This window comes from Ambystoma mexicanum, chromosome 1q (assembly GCF_040938575.1).
Source record: "Ambystoma mexicanum isolate Mex_15411 chromosome 1q, UKY_AmexF1_1, whole genome shotgun sequence".
NCBI lineage: Eukaryota > Metazoa > Chordata > Amphibia > Caudata > Ambystomatidae > Ambystoma > Ambystoma mexicanum.
In genome coordinates, this window is record NC_090922.1 from 1,429,978,005 (window position 1) to 1,430,000,841 (window position 22,837).

The 22,837-nt window shown below is 46.5% G+C and overlaps 1 protein-coding gene across 1 annotated transcript; it reads right to left on the minus strand.

The window, feature by feature from the left end:
* Positions 1 to 4,452: 4,452 nt before the first annotated feature.
* Positions 4,453 to 22,367, minus strand: LOC138562547 (piggyBac transposable element-derived protein 4-like). The gene is made up of 3 exons (XM_069642784.1): positions 21,757 to 22,367; positions 20,955 to 21,540; positions 4,453 to 4,620 (listed from the first exon to the last, which is right to left on the minus strand). Exons 1-3 carry the CDS (start codon positions 22,365 to 22,367, stop codon positions 4,453 to 4,455), a joined length of 1,365 nt encoding a protein of 454 aa, XP_069498885.1.
* Positions 22,368 to 22,837: the final 470 nt, after the last annotated feature.

Genomic DNA, 22,837 nt, shown 5'->3' on the forward strand with positions numbered 1-22,837 from the left:
AAATTCAATGTCTGCTCCTGCTTGTTTCAGGTGATGGACTGCATCTCTCTCTGAATTGGTCTTACCAGTCAGTCTTTACTGCCACCTTTTTACTGAGTCAATAGTGCATTTTATTTAATATATTGCATGAAGAGAATATTATAGGTGTTAGAAACGTATCAGGTCGGCGGTAGTGACATAATACATGTATTTTCCATTACAGCCAAACACATACATGTCCACTTTGGGTTGTTGGTCCTAGATATGTAAAAATGTACGAATTATTTTGAAAACAAGCATTTCATTTTAGCTTCTTATACGCTTACCATACGCATGAATGCTAAAATGCCCAAGTCTAGGGAGATGGGAGTTTGGTGCTGTTTTTGTTTGCATTCTGGGACTTTTAGCCCTGAATTTTCACATAGTAATTCCAGTGCTACACATACCCCAGAATGCATCTCCCGAATGGAATGAAGCACAGATAAACACCCTATTTTTGCTTCTTGTTTGCGACTGCCCGGTGTCCTCAAATTCTGCAGCAAATCAGAAGCTTTCCCCTTGAGCAAACCATTGGTAGCATTCTGAAATGCAGGATCACTGAACATCAAAGTCTGATTGGGGACCAACCTACAAAGAATTATTTAATGCCCCAGGGTCGAGTTGCAAGCCTGAGCCTGAGCGAAATTGAGGGTGGTGGGTGGGGCGTAGGGAATACAGGTTTACTTACCCGCTGCTCCGAGGTAATGCCTGCATTCTGAGCTCCCTGATTGGCTGGGAGGCCCCCTGGCCCTCCCTGATTGGCTGGGAGCCTGCCCCTCTCTCTCCCTCGCCCCAGGGTGCAAATGAAAAATAAAACAGACATTAATGATTCAGCAGTCGTAATGCGAAGAAAGCGCAACTGACCCTGCCAGCAAGTCTTGACAAAATTATCTTTCCTTAAAATAAATCGCCACATCTTATTAAACATAGTCATAGCCTTAAAAACAGACTTAACTGTTTCAAAATACGAAAATGATGGGATTTTAACAACTATTTTTAGCTATCTTTTTTTGTGCTGTTTCTGACTCATGTTTTAAACGATTGTTCTAAGGGACTTTATTCCCTTGCTGACAAGTGAGAGGTGTATTCTTCCTTTATAACAGTAGGCGGCGCTCCAAGTACATTTACATGTTTTTATTAATTTGTGGAACATCTCTGAGCCAGTCAAATAAATGCCTATCTGGAGCAGGAACGAGCATTTTGCCAGGCAGTGAAATGCTGTATAAATTGCTTAATTGCAATCCCATTACACCGAGCCCTTTTCTTCCTCGTGCCATTCCTTAATATGTGAGTTCTCCCGCCACAGAGAAAGGCACGAAGCGGCTAAAAAGAAAGCTTTTCGGGGGACTCTGCCCAGGACCACGCATTCTGGGGTGGAGACTAGGAGACGCCAAAGGACCCACCAATTGCTGATAACACCGCAGCCGTACTAATCATTCAATAGACAACTCAGGGAGGGTGGGAGAGTTGCTGGAGCTGGAAAAAGAAGAGTAGGACTCAGTGTAATGGAATTGTGGCTAACTAATCTAAGCAAGACCTATGTGTTTTTTTCCTTGTCCCAGTCCTTACATCATGAGGATATAAGGATCAGTGCTTCTGATGCGGATGCTTTTGTTACGTATTTAATGATGAATTGTTTTGTCAAGTAAAAACACAGTTGTTTCTTTGTTCTTCTGTCTCCAATATCCTATATAATAAAAGGCCAGATGTATGTTTGTCCGATGCAGTCATGCGCAGTAGAGACTGCACGGCTTACCTGTTGTCACCACTAGAGTGAGCTGTTTCCATAGAAAACACATAGTGGTCATACTGTATGAATGAAAACCTACTATAACTTGTGTATCCCGCTGATAACGTATCATGCGCAGTAGAGACTGCCCGCTTATGTCACTGATACAGGGAACTGTTTCCTTAGGATATATGGGGGTCCTACCGTGTTAATGAAAACCTAAAAAAAGATTGTTTTTCCATTAACATGAATTACAACTAATTACAATCAAATATAACACATAATGTATTAACAGGCTGGAAATTCATTGCCTTAAGCACTTTGGCCCGTGTACACAGGCTTTGACACTAGCTAACAATATATGCATCTAAATATCATGTGTGTCTGAAATGATAATTGCGTGGCATTTCATTATCGTAAATAGATTTACATGCACTCGTGATGTTCGTGGTATGTTGGAGGACACGTGTTTCGCACCTGGGATGCTTTCTCAAGGCCTACAATTAGGAATTATGGAATAACAGCTTAAAATGTGTCTTCAAAATGCAGCGGCTGTCCCTTCAGAAAGAGGTCACACCATCTATGCATTAGGTGAGTACCTAAGTCCCATGATTTTAAATGACAAGTCACAGTTGTGAAGGCTGGCACTTGAGGCAGAAGGGAGTCAGGCCCAAGTGTGTCCAATAACTCTGAGTGTTAGGAGAGAGATGTGAGAAGGTATCTCATGTCCCCACATACATGCACACACACACACACAGATACCCTGACCACATGCCAAGTAACTTTGTAATACACAAAACACACAAACATAACACAGACACACACATCCATGCACTGTCAGAAGACCCATACATAGGCCATAAAGGTACACCATAACAGATGGCTATGCCAGAGGAATCATAATACATTCTCAAACCCTCAGGGATGACGTTTCTGCCAGTTGATCCAACATCATGGATGGAGGTCAGGGTAATGCCCCAGAAGCTGCTGCGGCTCCCCCAGTTGGTGTACAGTTGCCACGTCAACAAGGGTCCCTTGCACCAATGCCGGAATTCCATGTATCTGGTGCATCGTCAAGCCTGGGCTCGGGATGGAACCGATGGATTGAACGTCTGGAGATGTATTTCAGAGCCATGGGTGAGGTGTATGACGAGGCAAAGATGTCAATGCTAGTTTATGCAGCAGGACGAGCAGTCCATAAAATATTCAAGACTTTACAACCGATTAATGACTCCTATGTGGCAGCCAAAAATGCTTTGAGAGAGTAATTCTTGCCGCTTGTCAATCTGGGCTATGAGAGATTCGTCATGTGCAACGCCAAACAGAAGGATGATGAGGCGTTGGACACAGTTCATGGCAGGTTGAGACAACTAGCATCCCCATGTGGATGAGACAATGAAGAGCCCATGATACGCCAGCAGCTCATTCAGGGAGGGGGCCTCCGGAAAAATGTGACACCAAGTGTTGAGAGAGCCAGGGTTAACCTGAGCTGGCAGACACATGTGCATCCAAAATGTAGTCAGCATTTCGAGCATTGAAAATAGACGAGGTATGTGCTGTACGGGCGTCCATAACGTGAGGAGGGACACAAAGGAATACGGCTCAGCTGTAAGAGAAAGGTCCGGAACCATCTTTGCCATGTCTACAGTGTGGGTACGATCTTCCCCATGCAAATGAGTGTCCAGCCAAGGGCCAGATGTGCGGTAGGTGTGGCAACCACAACCATTTTACACACGTGTCATGCACCCGTCCTGGTGTTGGTGCAGAGAGGACCAGTCGGAATGGCTTTGTCTGTCCAGAGGCATCCTCAATATGTGGCTCTGATTGATCAGGAAGAGGACCAGAGTGGGCGAGAAGTGAAAGATAAAGATGAGGAGGACATTTTCTTTTTCTCCAACGTGCTCAAACTGAAGGCGAGAAAGAGACGGCAGCTGAAATGTGGTAGTGTCAACGGGTCCGAGGTACCTGAGTTGGTTGAAACAGGAGCATCCATGAATGTCATGGCGCTGAAACACTATGAGACATTGCCTGATCCTCCTATGCTGAGCCTGTCAAAGGTTTGCATCTTCACTTTCGGTGGAGATGGGTCCATCCTACTGATGGGGGCATTTGTCTTCCAAGTTAGGCATGGAACAAACTCCTCAAGGCGAGATTTATTGTTACGGACGTCACTGACAATACTTTACTGAGCTGTGCAGCAGTGGAAGCATTGACAATTGTGAGTTTTGCCTACGGCATCTACGTTGAGAATGTCCAGGATGTATTAGAGAGATGTGCCGATGGCTTTGTTGGTATTGGGAGATTGGTGGGGGACCCTCTCAGATTCCACATTGACAACCCGGTTCGCACAGTGGCCCTCAAATACAGGAGAATCCCATTCCATCTGAGGGAGCAACTGGACAAGGAGCTAGATCAGTTAGTTCAGCTGGCCATCATTGAGAAGGTGGAGGGCCCACACCATGGTTGTCTCCAATTGTGGTGGCAAGGAAACCCAAGCAGCCCGACTCTGTCAGGATTTGTGTAGACAATCATTTGCCAAAAAAGGCATCAAAACGGAACAACACCTAATGCCCACTATTGATGACATTGTTGCAGAGCTTCAGGGGGACACATTTCTCTCCGAACTTGACGTAAGGACCAGATATAATCAGGTCGTACTCCATCCTGAGTCGAGTTATATTACTACGTTCACCACACACAAAGGATTATATCTCTAAAAGCGACTCAGTTTTGGGGTATTGTCTGCGGCAGAGGTTTTTCAAAACAACATCAGAGGAGTATTGGCAGATCGGGATGGTGTCCTGAACATTAGTGATGACATCCTTGCGCTTGCAAGCTCGGAAGTGGAACACATGTGGCGACTGGTCAAGACCCTGGAAAGATTAAAATCACTAGGGCCTACTCTAGACAAAGATAAATGTGAGTTCTTCATGACAACCGTTGAATTCTTTAGGTTTGTTTTCCAAGAGGGGGGTGTGCTGCCAGACCCAGGGAAGGTGAAAGACATTAAAAAGCGAAACCTCCAGAGACAGTGTCAGAGGGACGCAGCTTCCTGGGCATGGTGACTTATTTTGGACGATTCATCAGGTACCTTGCCACCCTGTCAGAGCTGCTAAGGAATCTGATGAAGAAAGATGCAGTGTGGCAGTGGGGCCCGCTGGAACAGGCTGCATTTGACAAGGTCAATAAGCCCCTTACAGCAAATGATACCATGGCATTCTTTGATCCATCTTTGCCATCAGAATTTGTCATCGATGCGACCCCGTTTAGTCTCGGTGCTGTACTGACTCAGCAGGATGCAAATGGGAATGTGTAGCCAGTGGCGTTCGCTAACCGAGCCCTAGACAGAGCAATGGTACTCTCAAGTTGAGCGAGAGGCTCTGGTGGTTCTTTGGGGATGCCAACATTTCCGTTTAATGTAGACCAGTAACTTCAGTCACTGACCACTAACCCATTAATCTAATCATGGCGTGCTCATCATTGAAACCGTCCCCAGGATCGAAAGATGAATGCTTGCCCTGCTCGAGTATGGAGTGTATTGGTGTACAGGCCGGAGGCAAACAATGCTGCTGATTATCTCTCACGGCATCCGATAAGGGGACACAGTGGCATTGAAACTGGAGAGACAGAGGTGGAGGAGTTTGTCCAAGTCCTCATTGAATCACCTACTACACATGCGATGTCCATTTAGGAGCTGACTACTGTGTCTGAAGAGGATAAGTGATTCCGCCTCCTCCGAGGAGCATTGCTTAAGGGGGAGTGGAAGGGGATCCTACAAGGTCTGAGTAAAATGACTCATGAGGCCCACACAATGCTCAAGCAACTGTGGAAGGTCAGGGAGGAATTAGATTTCTTTGACTCAGGTTTGCTGCTGAGGGCTCTGAAGATGGCGATTCCCTTGTGCAGGATTCTGAAAATCATTGCTTTGGCACATCAAGGCCATCAGGGTGCAGCCAAAACCAAGGCAACCCTGAGGCTTAAGGTGTAGTTCCTGGATTTGGAAAGATGTGTCAACGAATTTGTGGCAGGATGTGTGTGATGCCAAGCAGCAGCCCCAATGCAACGTGAACCATGGATTGAATCTATGCAGAGAAGTTGCCACCCATGGGAGACAATACATGTTGACTTTGGATCTGCTCGTCGGGACACACACTTCATGGTTTTTATTGATCAGTGGACAAGATATCCGGAAGTCGAATTTGTGGAATCCACTGTATTTGACCAAATCGTACCAGTGCTAGAAAAGGAAATCTGCTGAGACAATAGACCCCCATTCCAAGGGGAGAGTTATGGACAGTTTATGCCAATGTGCCGAATTCACCACAGAAAAATATCACTGGGGTGACCAAGGGCAAACAGGGAGGCTGAAAGGTTCATGTGAACTCTAAACAAAATATTTTCCATTGCCCATGTACAGGGCCAGTGTCTGAGAAGGGCACTATACTAGTTCTTGAGGGAATACCGAGCGACGCTCCACTGCTTGACGGGTGTGAACCCCACAGATGCGCTGTTTAAAAGATGGCCTCTGGGTCTGTTGCTGGACCTGGGGAGGATAGCACATGCGGAAACTGACGATGAGAGGGTCTCCGGGGAAAGAAGAGCCAGGAATGATAATGTAAACCTCTGTAGGGGCCTCCAACCACATTGTTTGCCACCCAGAGTTGAAGTACAAGGAAAACTCTCATTGACATATGAACCCTGACCCATGGACGTGGTGGAAGGGAAGGGGTCCATGGTGAATGTGTCAGATGTGATGCTACGGTGTTGAAGAACTCGAGTTTCTTTTAAAAAGTTGGTAATGGTGGCCATGATAAAAGTGTCCAACGAGAACCAGAGGTCCATGGAGTGGTAGGTGATGGGAGGTCAAGCTGCGGAGGGTGTAGGCGGTACCCTCAACACACTACACAAAGTAGACCCTCCCATCTAAATGACTATGTGCTGGACACATGGAGAAAAGGGCTACATTAAGAGGCTCAACAGTGATGTTATGAATATGTTAGTTGTGCTTATTTGTCAGAGAATGGGAAGAAGAAGAAAGAATTATTCAATTGTGTTCCACATTGCTCTTTGTTGTTATTATAAAAAAGGAGAAGTGGTGCGGCCGCTTAAAGGTGGGCGCAACGGAGTGACACAACTCTGTTGTGCCAATAAATGGGATATAACCATGGTTGCATGTCAGTGCACGCGCGGAGTCCAGATGAGCAACAAGTGTCTCTGTGTCCACTGTGGTGCATCGCGGGGCTACCACTGTGAGAGGTCTTGCAGACTTGATAATACCTACTACTCACCAGGGGGGCGATCCACCAACCCATGCACATCTGGCAGCCACGATGGACCCGCGGGTACATGGCGGTGGTGGTCCATGCCAGGGATTCCTCCTGGGTGACACGAAAGGTGGTCCACAGCACCGCAGCTTCACAGTAAACATATCAACATCCGAGAACGGACACTCACTATGGCCACCAACTCGGAATGCCGATCTCCAACCAAGATGGCCACCAAACATCGGACGTGAACGTCCCAACAGATTTTCTAGATGCAACCAACATAAAAGCACCAACAAAGAGCAGATTCAGTGTCTTGAAATGTCTCTCTCACACCCTGAGATGCCCGGCAGACTTCCTGAATAGGTATTTAGAGTTGTTTTGTTGCGGAGCGCTGCTCGCTCCTTTTTCATGTTCATGCTTGCTTTGCATGCTCAAGGACTTTCTCTTGTTGGTCCCTGAGGAACTTGGTGGATCACGTGCGGTCTCTGTACCAAAAGGTAATTCCCTGGGGTTAGGGAAACGTCTACCTTACTATACTGAATATATTTATTATAATTGTGCCCTTATCTCACCCCTTGCAGCTCCAGGTCTGGGCTATCAAGTCCCATGCCAGTGGCTCATTCTTAAAACTCTGCTGCCCAGAGGGACGGTATTATGGTGGTGTGCTGATATCATTAACCTGGTCATTAACCTGGTCTCATCCTTCAGGGGGTGGGGAGTGGCTGGTTCATTGGCATTGTCTCCGTGGGTCTCAGAGAAAACTTGTCTTCCAAGTCCAGCGCTGATAGATTGCAAGACCTACCCATTCTCTCTGAGCCATGGGGGACATTGTTAAGGACCTAGCTTCTGCTCTTCAGAAACTACAAGTAGATGTCACAGCTTCTCGACAAGAGCTCAGTATGCCGTACCAGTCTATGACAGTGTTACAGAATAAAGTGTAGTCTATTGGCCTCATTATAAGTTTGCTGGTCAGGGAAATACAATACCGGCAAGCTTGCCGGAACTCGTAGTTCCCAGACCGGCAAACTACGAGTTGTGCTCTTGGGTGCCTTTCTGCCGCCAGGTCGGACCTGGCGGGCAGAAAGGCACCCGCGAACACAGAATGTCGGATGCCCCGTTCATAACGGTGCCGGTGCCTCCGACCTCCCCATTCCCATTCGGCACTATGGGAATGGGGAGCATCTTTTTTCCGGCGCCCGCAAATGGGCAATTACCGGGTCCGGCGGGCCGGAATGCCCCAGTAATTGCCCATTCGTGGGCGCCGGAAGTTTTCGGAGGTTTGGCGGCAGCCTGCCTGTTTTACCGGCAAGGCTACCGCCAAATTTATAATGAGGCCCAATGACTTTCAAAACACTTGGGATAGGACACCCATGGAGTGCTAAGGCAGGGCCCTTGACTCCTCCACTCGCTAGGAATGATTCTCGTCCATTACTGACTCCATCCACATTACAACCCCTGCGACAGGGTCCAAATATTCTATCACCACCTCTGCCTACCAAATACACAGGAGACCTTTGTGAATTCCGGGCATTTATGACACAATGGGCCTCATTATAATGTTGCCGGTCTGGGAACTATGGTACCCGTAAGTATGCCGGTACCGTAGTTCCCAGACCGGCAAACTACGAGTTCTGCAATCGCGGCCACCAGGTCTGACCTGGCGGCCATACTGGCACCCGCGAGCAGAGCATGTCGGATGCAGCGGCACCGTTGATAACAGTGCTGGTGCATCCGGCTTCCCCATTCCCATTTGAGCCCTTCCGGCACCCAGGAAGAGCCAATTACTGGGTCTGGCAAGGCCATAATAACCGGGTAATTGCCCAATCCTAGGCACCAGGAAAAAAAAATACACGGCAGCCTCGTAATGAGGCCCAATGTCGGATACACTTTCTGAACAGACCCATCATATATGCCAGAGACCAAGCCAAAACAGCTTTTCTCTGATTGAACTTTGACAAAACTGCATTGTCTTGGGCCACTCTGTTCGTTCATAATAACGACCCCATTTTGCAGAACTATGGCGTGTTTATTGCTGCCTTTCAAGACTTGTTCGACAGGCAATATGCTACTTAAACACTGCGCAATGACTTCATAGACATCCATCAAGGTAACAACGATCTGTTAACCTATTTAGCCAAGCTTCGAAATCTTGCATCCCATACCTTATGGTCTGAAGATGTACAGCTGACTTTATTTCAGAGGGGAATCAAAGAAGATCTCAAGGATGCTCTTTGCCGGGTAGTAACACCCCCAGAACTGCTATCGAAGTTTATCTCCTTATTGGTCCAGTTAGAATGGGAGAACGAAGAGGTGATAGACAACCCCTCCAATTTAGAAGATACCAGGCTAGACCAGAACCAGAGTCACCCCCTTCAGTTCTAGGGAATGGGGAACCTATACAATTAGGCAGAATCCGAGGACCGATTTCCTCAGAGGAGAGAACCAGATGACAACGGTTGAATCTATGTTGCTATTGTAGGGATTCTGAACATACAGTCCACCAGTGTAAGAGAAAGAACGCATCTGAGGTGGGAAACAAATCAGCTTGTTAATGACCGGTAAAGCCTTAACAAGCAAGATCACACCTTTTTGCTATCTGAAATTCCCAATATCCCTCTCTCAAGCACCACATTTTTCCATCTCTGTCCTCCTTTCCAATCCTACCTATCAATGGCCTCCAATAACAGCCCTCCTCGATTCTGGAGCTACACCGACTTTATTGATATTTCTTTTGCCCAACAACAGGGTATAGAATTAACAGAGAAGGAAACCATAGAAACCATAATCTCTGTTAATGGGTCTCCTCTCCTGTCAGGCCCCATAATCCAAAGAACCAAGCCTTTACTCATGGTCTGTAATGAACTCCTTCATGAACATATAATATTCAAGGCCATTTCTGCACCCAAATACCAACTCACATTAGGGATTCCCTGGTTGACTTAACATAACCCTCTTATTGATTGGCAAAAGGAACGCTAATGTTGGGATCCTTGGTTTGTCATGATTTATGTAATTTGTTTAAGAAATTCTCCCATAAATTCCATCCTGCTCCAGGTCCGGCCCACCATGTGTAGAAACCACTTCCTCTAGTGAGGTTCCCCAAGAATAACAGGCGTTAACTACAGTTTCCACCCAGTGGAAGCCAACAATCTCCCTCCACACATGCCTTATGATTGCCAAATTGATTAAATTCCAGTGGCTACCATCCTCCATGGTTGAACATAGGCTCTCTCAGAGTAGGAAAATCTGATTCTAAGAGAATACATCAACGAACAAGGGTTTGATCTGTTATTCCTCATTTCCTACGGGGGATCCTATCTTTTTCATTCCAAACAAAAATTAATCTGAGCTATGGCCATGTGTAGAGTACAGGCAGTTAAAAGCGCTCAGAGTGAAAAACCGGCACCCTTTACCTCTGATCCAAGTCCTGTGGGATCAGGCCAAAAACAGTAGTATCTATACAAAATTATATCTGAAAGGAGCCTACAAACTCGTTTGAATATTTGCCGGTGATGAGTGGAAGACGGCCTTGCAGACTCAGTTCGGTCATTATGAATACTTGGTCATGCCTTTTGGCTCGTGTAATACCCCAGCAGCATTGCCTCAATTATGTCTTTCACGACATTCTTGATTTGACGTCTATGTTGTCATCTATCTAGATGGCATTTTGACCTATCCGAACAGCTACCAGGAACATGTGGATCATGTAAAGGGTACTACTTTGTCTCCAAGCTCTTTATGCTAAGCCTTCCAATAGTGTGTTTCATCAATCACGCATATCATACTTGGGTTATATCCTATCACCCCAAGGAATAGTGATGGATCTGATAAAGATCAAATCAATCCTTACCTGGCCCCCTTCCTCTAACACCAGGGAACTACAATGTTTTCTGGGTTTCAGTAACTTCTACCGGCATTTCATTTCAGCATACTCCAAGATCCTGCTTCCACTGACTTGATTATTAAAAAAGAATGTTCCCTTTGAATGGAACTCTCTGGCTCAGGAGGCCTTTGAGACTCTCCAGCAAAACGTCACCATCGCTCCGGTTCTTTGACTCCCTGAACCCAACCAACCCTATACTGTTGTAGCAGATGCTTCTTGTTATTTTTTAGGGGCCTTGTTACAGAACGATGTGTAGTCTAGCCTCATGCACACTGTGGCTTATCATTCCAAGAACCCCAATCCTGTGGAAGGTAATTACAGCATTTTTCAAAAGGAACTCGTAGCCATTAGGGACACATTTCTTACCTGCCGCAATGGTCCCAGCGGACCATAGGAGCCTCGAATCAGGGGTGGACTGGCCTATAGGGAACTCTGGATATTTCCCAGCGATCCTCTGCACCCTGGGACTCTTTTGTGTGGTATTGCAAATGATATCATAGGAAAGGCATTGGGCTTGCTGAAAATGTGTTATATGGGGCTACTTTGAAAATTATTTCCAGGGCCTCTTTTGGTCTCCAGTAATTATTTCCAGGGCCTCTTTTAGTTCCCAGTCCACCCCTACCTCGAATTCTTGAAACCGCTAAGGCTCTGATCCTGCGACAGAATCGCTGGATGTATTTTTTTTCAAGATTTGGTTTACTGGTGACCTATAAACCCGGAGTAACCAAAACCAAAGCCGCTTTGAGGCCTGCGGGCGAAATAGCACTTTACAAAAAAATATATAGAATAGAGGCCCTCTCCAGGCGTTATGCAGCTGAGCAGGAAGAGATCCGCGGAATTCCGTTCATTTCCCCATGAAAAGATAATCATGGCTACCATTAGTGTACTCTTAGGCTGGGAACAAGAACTAAAAGGAAGCCACCCAATCCTAGGACATTTTGGAGTGTCGTATCATATGGTGGAAGGCATGAACAGGATTTAGCTGACTTTCTTCAGGGGTGTGGGGTGTGTGCTAGAGCAAAGACTCCTTGATGCCCTTTGTAAGGAACTAACAGTGGCAACAGTAAAGACAGACACAAGTGATCACAGTTCAAGGGTGTTTATTAAACTGTATATGTAGGTTGGAAAAATGCCTAATCAAAACCTAAATCTAAGATGGGAGCAAGCTACGACCATCAAATAATAATAAGGCAGTTCTACTGGCGTCTAGACAAATAAAAGGGCCTATACTAAAAAAAATCTATTGCCAATCCTTAATAAAAAAACAGTGTGGAATAGGGTTCACAAGAAAGAAAGAAGTGTTCACAAATGATAAGTTAGGATGCAGTTGTTGGGGGTCTCCCTTCCCCACCTTTTGAGCACGGGACAAGGTGGGACCCCTGAGCACAGCACACGCTCGAGCTTTCCCAGCACGAGACTACAGTTCCTTTCTCAGGTACCAGGATCTTCGCTGGTTAAGTCTCCTTTCTACAAAAAAGTCTCTTGCCTCCGATGGCCTGATGTGCTCGAAAATAACAAACAAAAAGTTCCTTTTCGTAGTTACGTTGGCTGATGACTTTTCACCCCTGCAGCCCCCTCTTCCTGGCTCAGACCCTTCTCGAATGTTTGCCTCCCTCCATTGGGTTCACTACGGCTTTTCTTCCAAAATAATTACACCTGTGGCATTCACAAGTCTTAATGTCTTTTTAAACATTCCACTGTGGACATCCCTCCATCGGGTTCACTTCTTGTCAACACAATGTTCATTGGGCATCATACTTCGCCCCTTTCTATCAGCATCCCTCCGTCGGGTTCACTCTTGCCAACCACACAGTTCCTTCTCCTTTCTCACTATGAGGGATTTGTCTCCCGTAGCGTTCCAATTGTTTGCCTGTCATAGATTTTTGACTGGAAAGAGGGTTTCGCTAGACCCCTGTATGACCACTTTGACCTTTTTCTTATGGCTCTCCTACAGCCTTCTAGTTTTGGTTGTTTCAACAGTTGGGGGAATTAACCAGAGTCTCCCAAGTGAGTACCCATGTGCTGCCGGACCCCTCTGCAGCTGGTTTTCCCCATGAAGGGTTAACAGTTCTTTAATTCTCCTTTAATTTTGCCATTTGCAACTTTCGTTCAACACAGTTTGGTTTCTTATCGGGTTTCCCCTCCACTCACCGACTGTGATGAACCGCTTGGCTTCACTTGTTTTCTGGAGTCAAGGACGGTACCACAGTAACACAGTAGCAAGTGTCTCTCCTTTTCCCGATTATCATTGTAGGAGGGCTCTGTGTACCATAGACATCTGCTGCAACACACGCTGGCTATTGTTCGCTAATCTTATGATTCATTTCATGGAGGCTTTGCAGGGCTGAGGTCGGAAAGGGCAAGGTCGCTTCTCGCCTTGTTGCCCCTTGGGTTCTTGTTGCCTTTCTCCTCCGCTTAAACTGCCATACATGTATAGCGGTCTTGTCGTGCGGTCTGCCTTGCTCGTATTGTGCTCTCGTGCTCTACCTTTTAGCCCTGTGGGGAAGGGAAAGAGCTGTCAGGTGTGTGTGATTCTGATCAATTGCCTGACTTTGCCTGACCCTTGTGTTGGGATATGTCAGGTAAACGGCTCTGGTGTTAGTATGTTGTCTTTTGTAATGTGCGAAAGTGTTCGTGTCGGAAAAGGGGTGGGGTGTAGAGTTTCTGAGTCACCTACATGGTAGGATGGGGAAAAGGTGTTAGAAGAAGGGGGATACCACATCTCACCCATCAGTGTCCCACTTCCACTCCAGAGGATCCTCCATCCAGGTCCATCACCAGGAACTCGATCCAATATCGATGGCTGTGTCCTGGCCACCTGGATGATAGATCCCCAGGGACTAGTCAGGCAATCACCTTCAGGTACTCACACCTCCATTGGGCTTACTACACCTATTACCCATCCTGGGCACTCCTTCACAATTTTGCATGATGGATTTCATCAGGGACCTTCCAAAGATCGACGGTTGTACCATAATCTGGATAGAGCCATTTCATTGCATTACCTCAGGTCCCTACTGCTATTCAGTTTGTGGACCACTTTATTAAACATAGCTTTAGACTCCAAGGTTTGCCACAGACCATCATTTCACATATGGGTTCCCAATTAATTTCTGCCTTCTGGAAGTCACTTACCAAGACTCTCAGGGAGAAAGTCAACTTCTCGACTGCTTATCATCCTTAAAGCAATGGAAAAATGGAACAAGTAAATCAAACCATAGGCCAAAACCTACGCTGTTACTCCACTGATTACCACAATAAATGGGTTTCTCTGTTACCAATAGCTGAATTTGCTTACAATGATGCACATCATGTTTCCTTACTAAACACATATCACCTATGGCTACCACCCAGTCACTTTACCTTGTAATAGTGCCTACGTTTCCCCTGTACCTGCTGTCCAAGATAGGATTAGGATACCCAAGAGGGTGTACAGAGAGCACAACAACACCTGAACCAAGCACAAATAATTACTAAGAAATATACTGACAAGATGAGAAATCCGGGTCCGGTTTATCAAATAGTAGACTCGATTTGACTATCCACCATGTACCTACACACATATCATTGTCCTCATATATTGAAACCTAGATATATAGGACCATTAACATAGAGATGATTACCAATCCAGTAGCCATGAAACTTACCCTCCCTCTCACATATAAGATACATCTGGTCTTTCATGTTATCTCCTAAAACCTGTCACTCATTAACATAAATACCCAGATCGTCTAAAGTCCATTCCTTCCCGGGTGTGACCTGAAGATGAGTATGAAATCACCCAGTCGTTAGACTCTAGACATTATAGGAATAGGTTAGAATACTTAGCAGACTGGAAGGGTTGTGGCGCAGAAGAACGATCTTGGGATTCCGCCACAGATGTACATGTTCCTGATTACTGCGCCAGTTACACAAACAACACCCAGGTAAACCAGGAAACTATGCTCGAAGTGGAGACCTTGAGTGAGACGTGCTGTTAAGATTGCACCCTGCTACTCACCCGGGGCACCTCTGGCAACCACCAAGGACGTGCCGGTACATGGCAGCACAGGTCCATGGTAGGCATTCTTCCTAGGGTCCGGAATACTCCCGGAGTCCCGGTGACACTAAGGGCGGTCTGCAGCACTGCAGCTTCGCAGTAAACATATCGACATCTGAGAAATTACACTCCAATATGGCTGCCAAGTAAGGATGCTGATCGCCAACCAAGATGGCCACCATACATTGGGCGTGAATGTCCCACATTTTACCTTGACATAGCCGGCATAAAATCCCGAGCAAGGAACCAAATCAATGTCTTGCAAATGTCTCACATCCTGTGATGCCCCGCAGACTTCCAGAATTGGTATTTAGCGTTGCTTCTTTGCAGACCGCTGCTCGCTCCTTTTTCATGTTCATGCTTACTTTTCATGGACAAGGACTTCCTCTTTTTGGTCCCTGAGGGACTTGATGGTTCACGTGCGGACTCTGTACCAAAAGGTCATTTTCTGGAGTTTAATTTCCTGGGGTAAGGGAAACTGCTACCTTACTATACTGAACCTATTGATTATAACTGTGCCCTTATCTCACCCCTTGCAGCTCCAAGTCTGGGTTATCAAGTTCATTATTACGCCGCCTCTGCCCCGGTGGACGAATTAGGGTGGTGTGCTGATGCCATTAACCTGGTCTCGTCCTTCGCGGGGTGGGGAGGGGTGGATCATTGGCATTGTCGCTGTGGCTCCCAGAGAAAACCTGTCTTCCAAGACCGCCATACCCAAGGGTAAGTCCAGAGCTGACAGTACCCATAAGGTGAGTGTTTTGCTCCTCTGCTCTTTCATTGGTCTGAGGTTAGTTCTCTGCTTCACTCCCACGTCTCTCAAACAGATCAGTATTCCTGTGCTATGCCAGTCCTCTGCACCCTCATTTGTTTTCAAGCAAGTCAAGCTGGATTGCTGGTAGGTCTCATTGGCCCTTGTGGATTCAATTGATAAGTGTGGCCCTCATATTTTCACAATTTTCCCCTCAAGGGTTCTTTTCTCCTTCACTTCCTACTCTTTTCCTTTCTTCTCCTCACCAGGATATTGCTGCCTCAACATCCTCCTGCTTCTATGCTCTCCCATGGGGTCCTTCGGCATCCTCCTGTTCTTGGACCTATGACTTTATTCAATCCACTGTTGGTCGTGCGCTATCCTCTTCAGTAGGTTTTTCACTTCCTTATCTCTCTTACATCAATCTATTTCCTTTTATGTGGCTTTAATTCCTTTTCACCTCTCATGGGCTCTCTGGGCCTTTCCATACACACACATCTTTCCCTCTGTCTGGTCTCTCTCCAAAGACTTCTCTCCAGTAATAATTTCCTCTTCCAGCTCTTCATTTAACCTCACTTTGTCTTCGATGACCTTCATGGCTATTCTTTCACTCTGGTGTCTTATTGCACCCCTTATTATCTCAGTCTCTTGCTTTCCAGCTGGTACATCTCACTCCCTACTCTGAAGGGAACGAGAGCTACCTCCTTTATCCTTTCATAAAGAATCTCTTCCTCTTACTCTAGTTTCCTCGTGGCTTCCTTTTGTTTCACTCACTCCCATACTTCCAAGATGGTACCCCTTTGACTCTGCCTCCCAGCTAGTATCCTTCTTACTCTGTTCACAATCTACCAGTTCCACTCTCTCACTAACTTTTAAGATGCAAACCCTGGATTCGCTCCTCCAGCTGGTGTCCTTCTGTCTAGTGAATCTCTCCTGAGTAGTCCCAAACCTTCCATACTTGAGCATGCTTCTACAATCTTACTTTTCACAAGTATTCCTACACGCACGTAACGATTGCGCTTTCTGCTTCAAGTGGTCCAACTCTCCGTTGGTCTTCTGCTCTCCTCTGGCCAGCTCTCCTCTGTCCAGCTCTCCTCTGGCTACTCGCCCCAGGTCTGTCTTCTGCTGTCCAAGTCTCCGTATTTGAGGCCTGCTTCTGCTTTCCACTTCAAAGCTCTTCCCAGGATTGGTAAACTCGGTCTGGGCTGACTGGGTTACGAAGAGTTGTTGCTTCTCCCATCATTATTATTATAATGTTTTATTATTAGGGTATTCATTGAGTGCAGCCGTAGCTTCAGGAAGCAACAGAGCGCTTTAAAATCAATGGTGGAAGAGCAAGGTTAGGGAGCAGAAAACCAAGGGAATCTAACAACATGGCAATTATCAGCAATTGATCTATAAGTAACTAGGGGAGTAGACAGTGGGGATTAGATCACCCAGTCTCAGGTATGGTGGGTTGTTGAGGATGTGTGGACCAAATGTGTTAGGTCCACACATCCTACACACCCATTGGTTTGTTTTCAAAGAAATAGACAGCACCTGAGTGCTGTGAACAGTGCAGTTTCCTGATTGGATCAAGCAGTCTCTCATGGGATGGTCTAAAGTGACATAAGGGCCAGCCACCCTTTTGGATTTTAAACTGGTCTGGATGGTGTACTGTTTCTCATTCCTCTCTTCCTGAGACTGCCTGCTTATCCTTGGTGCCTTCCTGTGAAGCTAGCGTGTGTTTTCTCCATGTATAAATACTCTGGTAAACGTGAAAAATGTGTGTTTATTTAACCCATTAAGTGCCATGGGTATTTCTCCCCAGTGCCAGGGCCTTTTTTGGTGATTTCGGTATGTGGCCATTCAATGGCTTGTAACTTTTTTGTTACATGAGGTATCTTGGCCAAATTTGGCTCCTTTTTTCCCCACATGTAGGCGGTCGTAACGCCACACAGGAATCCTAGGTTTCTGTAGGGGGGTGAGAGAAAATAAGCAAAAATTTTGGGTTTTTTCAAAAAATGCCAATAAAATGATGTACAAAGAAGCCTGTGGTTTTTTCCTTGTAAGAGCTAGGAACGAATGGTTTGCTGTGCTGAATTCCCCAATTTCCTGGCTTTCAGGAACAGGTTGAGTGGAAACGAAAAGAAATTATTTTGATGTGGTTATCAACTGTTTTGTGAGAGGTGGGCGATTTTGACCATTTTTGCCAATTGGACATGCATGGACGGAATGGAAGAAAAGGGTAGGAAAGCCGAATTGGAGGACAGAAAGGCAAGTATTTCTGAAAAGTAGACAAAATTCCAAGTTTCGGAAGGGGTGATTTGCATAGGTCAGGCAACAACTAGGTAGGGGAAACTGCCATAGATTGGGGGAAAAGCGGGAAAATGACCGAAAAAAAAAGGTATGTGTTGGACATGGTTGGCTTGGTACGGCAATGGCTTCTATGAATTTTGAGAAAAGCAATACTCGCTACATTCCCCCGACTCTTGCAGTTAGGAGAGCACACATTTTTTGTAGTGTTTTACAAAACAAGCAATACCACAAGCCAAACACTGAGCCAGGGTACACAGGAGTTTTACGCTCACGGCCTGACAGACGCACTTAGCATGTGCAAATCAGGAAAACCAATGTGGTGAGGAAGGCAAGCATACATTTTTTGAAAGAGCACAGGCAGACCTTTTCAAGGGTAGGTGACTTGTGTAGGTTACAAAAGTGTATGGTGCCTAAAGCAGCGACTAAATGTAGGTCACATTTGGGAAATGAAAGGGTTGTGTGACAAAGGCCACCAGAAAATGGGTCAAAACATTATGAAAACCACGCAAACACAACACATGGCCTAGTGTCCCGCGTTCCCACAGGTGTCCAGATGAAAACGGTACCTCACATATGTATGTGCACCTACCTGGCCGCCAAGGGGAAAGCCTAAAACACAATTAACCCCAAGTCTGTTTTCAGACCGGAATTTGAGACGCTCTGCCGACTGGCACAACATACAGATATAGGCCTCGGGTGTACAAGCCACCGGGGAAAACAGGGAACCCCATGCATTTCTGAAAAGAGGACGCCTGTGTGAATCCGCAGAGGTATGATATTCCCAAATCGCCCCAGAATGTATTACCCAGACACCCCCACAAAGTCCGAAATGTGGGAAGAAAACGCATTTTCCGCACATTTCGCTCGGCTCACCCATCGGTACACGCCCCCAACACGACATGGCCTACCGTCCCGCGTTCCCACATGTGTCCCGATGAAAACGGTACCTCACATGTGTGGGTGCACCTACCGGGGGCGCAAAAGGAAAAGGGTAACCCACTGGTAACCCCAAGCCTTTCGCCACTGCCCATTTTGTTCATGTGGGCAACCTACAGATTTGGCCCTAGGGTGTCGAAGCCAGTAAGGGAAACAGGGAACCCCATGCATTTCCCAAAAGAGGACACCCGTGGGAATCCACAGAGGTCTGCCTTGCGCAAATTTCCCCAGTTTTTATTAGCCACAATCCCCGACAAAGTGTGATATTTGGTGGGGAAAAAACACAATGTTCACTTTGTCTGGGGTTCTGAGTAATAAATTCTGGGTCGCTTCGCGCAAGTCAGTCCTCGGTGCATTTGCACGGGTGTCCTCTTTTGGGAAAAGCATGGGGTTCCCTGTTTTCCTTGCTGGCTTCGAAACCCTAGGCCCAAATCTGTAGGTTGCCCACATGAACAAATTGTGCTGTGGCGAAAGGCTTGGGGTTACCAGCGGGTTACCCATTTCCTTTTGCACCCCTGGTAGGTGCACCCACACATGCAAGGTACCTTTTTCGGTGGGGCACCTGTAGGAACGCTAGAAGGTATGACATCTGTTGTTGGCAATGTGTTTCGGTGAGTTGGCACAGGGAAATGTCGGAAATTAAGACAATTCTCAGACATTTCCCTTTGGTCACCCACTGAAACACGTCGCCAGCACCACATGGCCTACCGTCCCGCGTTCCCACAGGTGTCCCAATGAAAGGCAGACCTAGTATGCGTGGGTGTCGTACCTGAGTGAGAATGGGTACATCATTTGCACAGCAAGTGGTCTTTAGTGCTCCCAGTACATAGGAAAGTGCTGTCAGTAAGCACCTTCACATGCACCTTTGCTCACACTTCTCATTCATTCACGTCACAATGCAGTCGGACAAGCAAGGTGGGATTTAGCCACGGACAAGCCTCCCTGCTTAGCACAAGGAGGAACCTCCTTGTGAACAATGATGCCACGGCAAGGCACCCACCGTATCACTGGCCATTCATACACCTTTTGTGTCTGCAGTCAGTCGGCATCCATGTCAGCAGTCACACCTCTACAAAATCACTTGCGCCAGAGCAAGCGTATCTGCACACTTGTCCCATGTGTCCGTGTGCTCACAATGCAAACGTATCTCCAGGCAACATCTTTCACATCATTTTCCAGCAATTGCACATCAACTGTCCGCATGCAAATGGCATGTGCCAACAATCGTATCTGCACACTGATAGCAAGTGCACATTGGCTCCCTTGGCTACCTGGCCTACAGGCGCTGTCTCTCACACCAACTTCAAGTATGTCCATAGCAAGATTTTTACAGCACTCATATGCGCAACCTTACCCACACAAAGCTAACACCCTCTAACATGCTACTCATTTCTGCAGTGCTGGGAAAGTGCATTCACAGAAATGACATCTGCATGTTCTATGTTGCTATACCTCACTCACACACCAATCGTATCCAAGTAATTCCTACAGAAGACATTTCAGCTACACCACACATACCACAAGTTATGGTAAAACAATAAAGAGGGCAGGGTGGTATGAGGTACGCAAGACACCACCGCCATGTAGGTGTCCAACTACCACTTTCATGACACTTCGACCTCAAGGGAGGGAGCCAAAGTGGCGTGTACTATTTCTAAAATACACCCCTTGAGTGAAGGGAACTGAAATGGTGTTGCCATCTTCACCAACGCACCCCTCCAGTGGAGGGAGCAGCACTAGCAATGCTTGTGAAGGCACGCTAAATGAAGTGAGGTGAAATGCTGTTGCATTTTCATTGATGGTACCCCTCCAGTGCAGGGAGCAGGAGTGCCGTTCCTTTGTAAGAGGTGCACGAAATCAGAGTCCAAGGGTTCCTTTCAAGGGATGATGGCCATTTCCGGAAATCAGTCCATCTCCCAATAATTTTCCTTTGTATGATACAAAAGGAAACAAGGATGTAGGCAGAGGCCTAGATTGGAAGGGCATTGGGGACAGTACACCCGAGTATCCTTCCTCACTCCTTGTTTACTACACACCTTACATCTTCTGTAAGGGTGTGTCTTCATTGGTGTGGCAGGAACAAAATCAGCAAAGTGTCGATCTTGCAATCTGGCCACATCTTCTACCTCTGGAACGGAGGGAATTTCTACATGGACTATAGTCAGCGATTGAACAATTTCTGTTTCAAAGTTCAATAAGGACAGGTTGTTTTGTGGAGTAGCTGCACGGTACACCACATAAGCATTGAACGTTTCTATATGCATAATGCGTGTGGCCAACTTTTTGTACCAGAAGCGTGACTTGCGTTCAGCCTTGTATGACTCCAGCACTTGGTCGGTTTTAACTACTCCACCCATGTACTTGTTGTAGTCCAGAATGCAGTTGGGCTTCCACACTTGTTGAGTATGCCCGTGCTCAGTGACTGCTGAAGTACTTTCATCATGAATAGTACTCAGCATGTACACATCCCTTTTGTGGGAGAATTTTACTGCCAACAGTTCATCCTGCCACAGTGCCATACATTCTCCCTTGGCCAACTTCTTGCACACAAGTTTTCTGGGAAAGCCTTTGCAGTTACAGCGTATTGTACCGCATGCCAGTGTATCCACATTGAACAATTCCCTGAACAGTGGAATTCCTGTGTAGAAATTGTCCACATACAAATGGTGACCCTTGTGGAGCCATGGTGTGAGAAGATCCCAAACAATCTTCCCAGTTGTCCCTAAATGGGCTGGGCAGCCCGGAGGGTTTAGGGTAGAGTCTTTCCCAGTGTAGACTCTCATGTTGCAGACATAGCCAGTGGTACTTTCACACACCATGTAAAACTTGATCCCATACCATGCTCTCTTGCTAGGAATGAATTGCTTGAACACTAGCCGGCCTTTGTACAACATCAATGACTCATCAATGAATATGTTCTGGCTAGGAACATACACCTCTGCAAATCGCTGAGTCAAGTGCTTCAGAAATGGCTGAAGTTTGAACAGCCTATCAAAGTTTGGGTCCATTCTGGGTAATGCTGCCGAGTTGTCAGTGAAATGCAACATACGTAGCAGTGCTTGGAAGCGATTCCTACTCATTGTAGCTGGAAAAAACGGGGTTGCATGAACTGCTACAGTAGACCAGTACATTGAGACAGACGGCTTCGGCGACATTCCCATGTTCAGAATGAGACCCCAAAATGTTCTCATCTCAAGATCGGTTGTTGGAACCCATGCTTGTGCTCTGGAATGGGGTTTCAGAGTGGGATCCCTTGACCGCAAGAACTGTGCAGTGTACAAATTCTTTTGCTGAACCATATCTGCAATTAACCCATCATCAACAAAAAGGTTGAAAAAGTCAATAGGCTGAAACCCCTCTGTATTTACGGTGCACCCTGATATTCCAGTGAAAGGGGGCACAAGAGGCTGAGCCATTGCTGGAGGCACCCACTCCGACTCATCATCCATGACAGGAACTGGCACATGCCTTGCACGTCCTGCTTGTCCCCTCCCCCTTACAGGTCTCCTGCGTGTGGGAAGGGTGGGAATACTGTGTGTGGGAAGGGTGGGAATAGGTGCATGTACTCTTTCCACCTCTTCGTCCTCAGATGATGAGCAGGAAGAACTACCATCCATCAGAGAAATCACTTCCCCAATCACTTTCATGCTGACCCTCAGAAACAGTATCTGTATCAGATTCCATATCCACCTCTGTGCCATGCTCTGAGCCAGATTCCATCAGTGCAGCTAACGCCTCTACACCAGACAGGGATCGTCGCCGAGAAGCCATGACTACTGTCGCTATGGAACCCTTCACTGTCCAAAGAACAGAGAAAGACTGAAACAATAAGTATGTGTGCTTCTCAAAGTGTGGAACCTAGTAGAGTAAGTGCTATGCAATGCCACAAACCTACACCACACAAGGACGCTAAAATGTC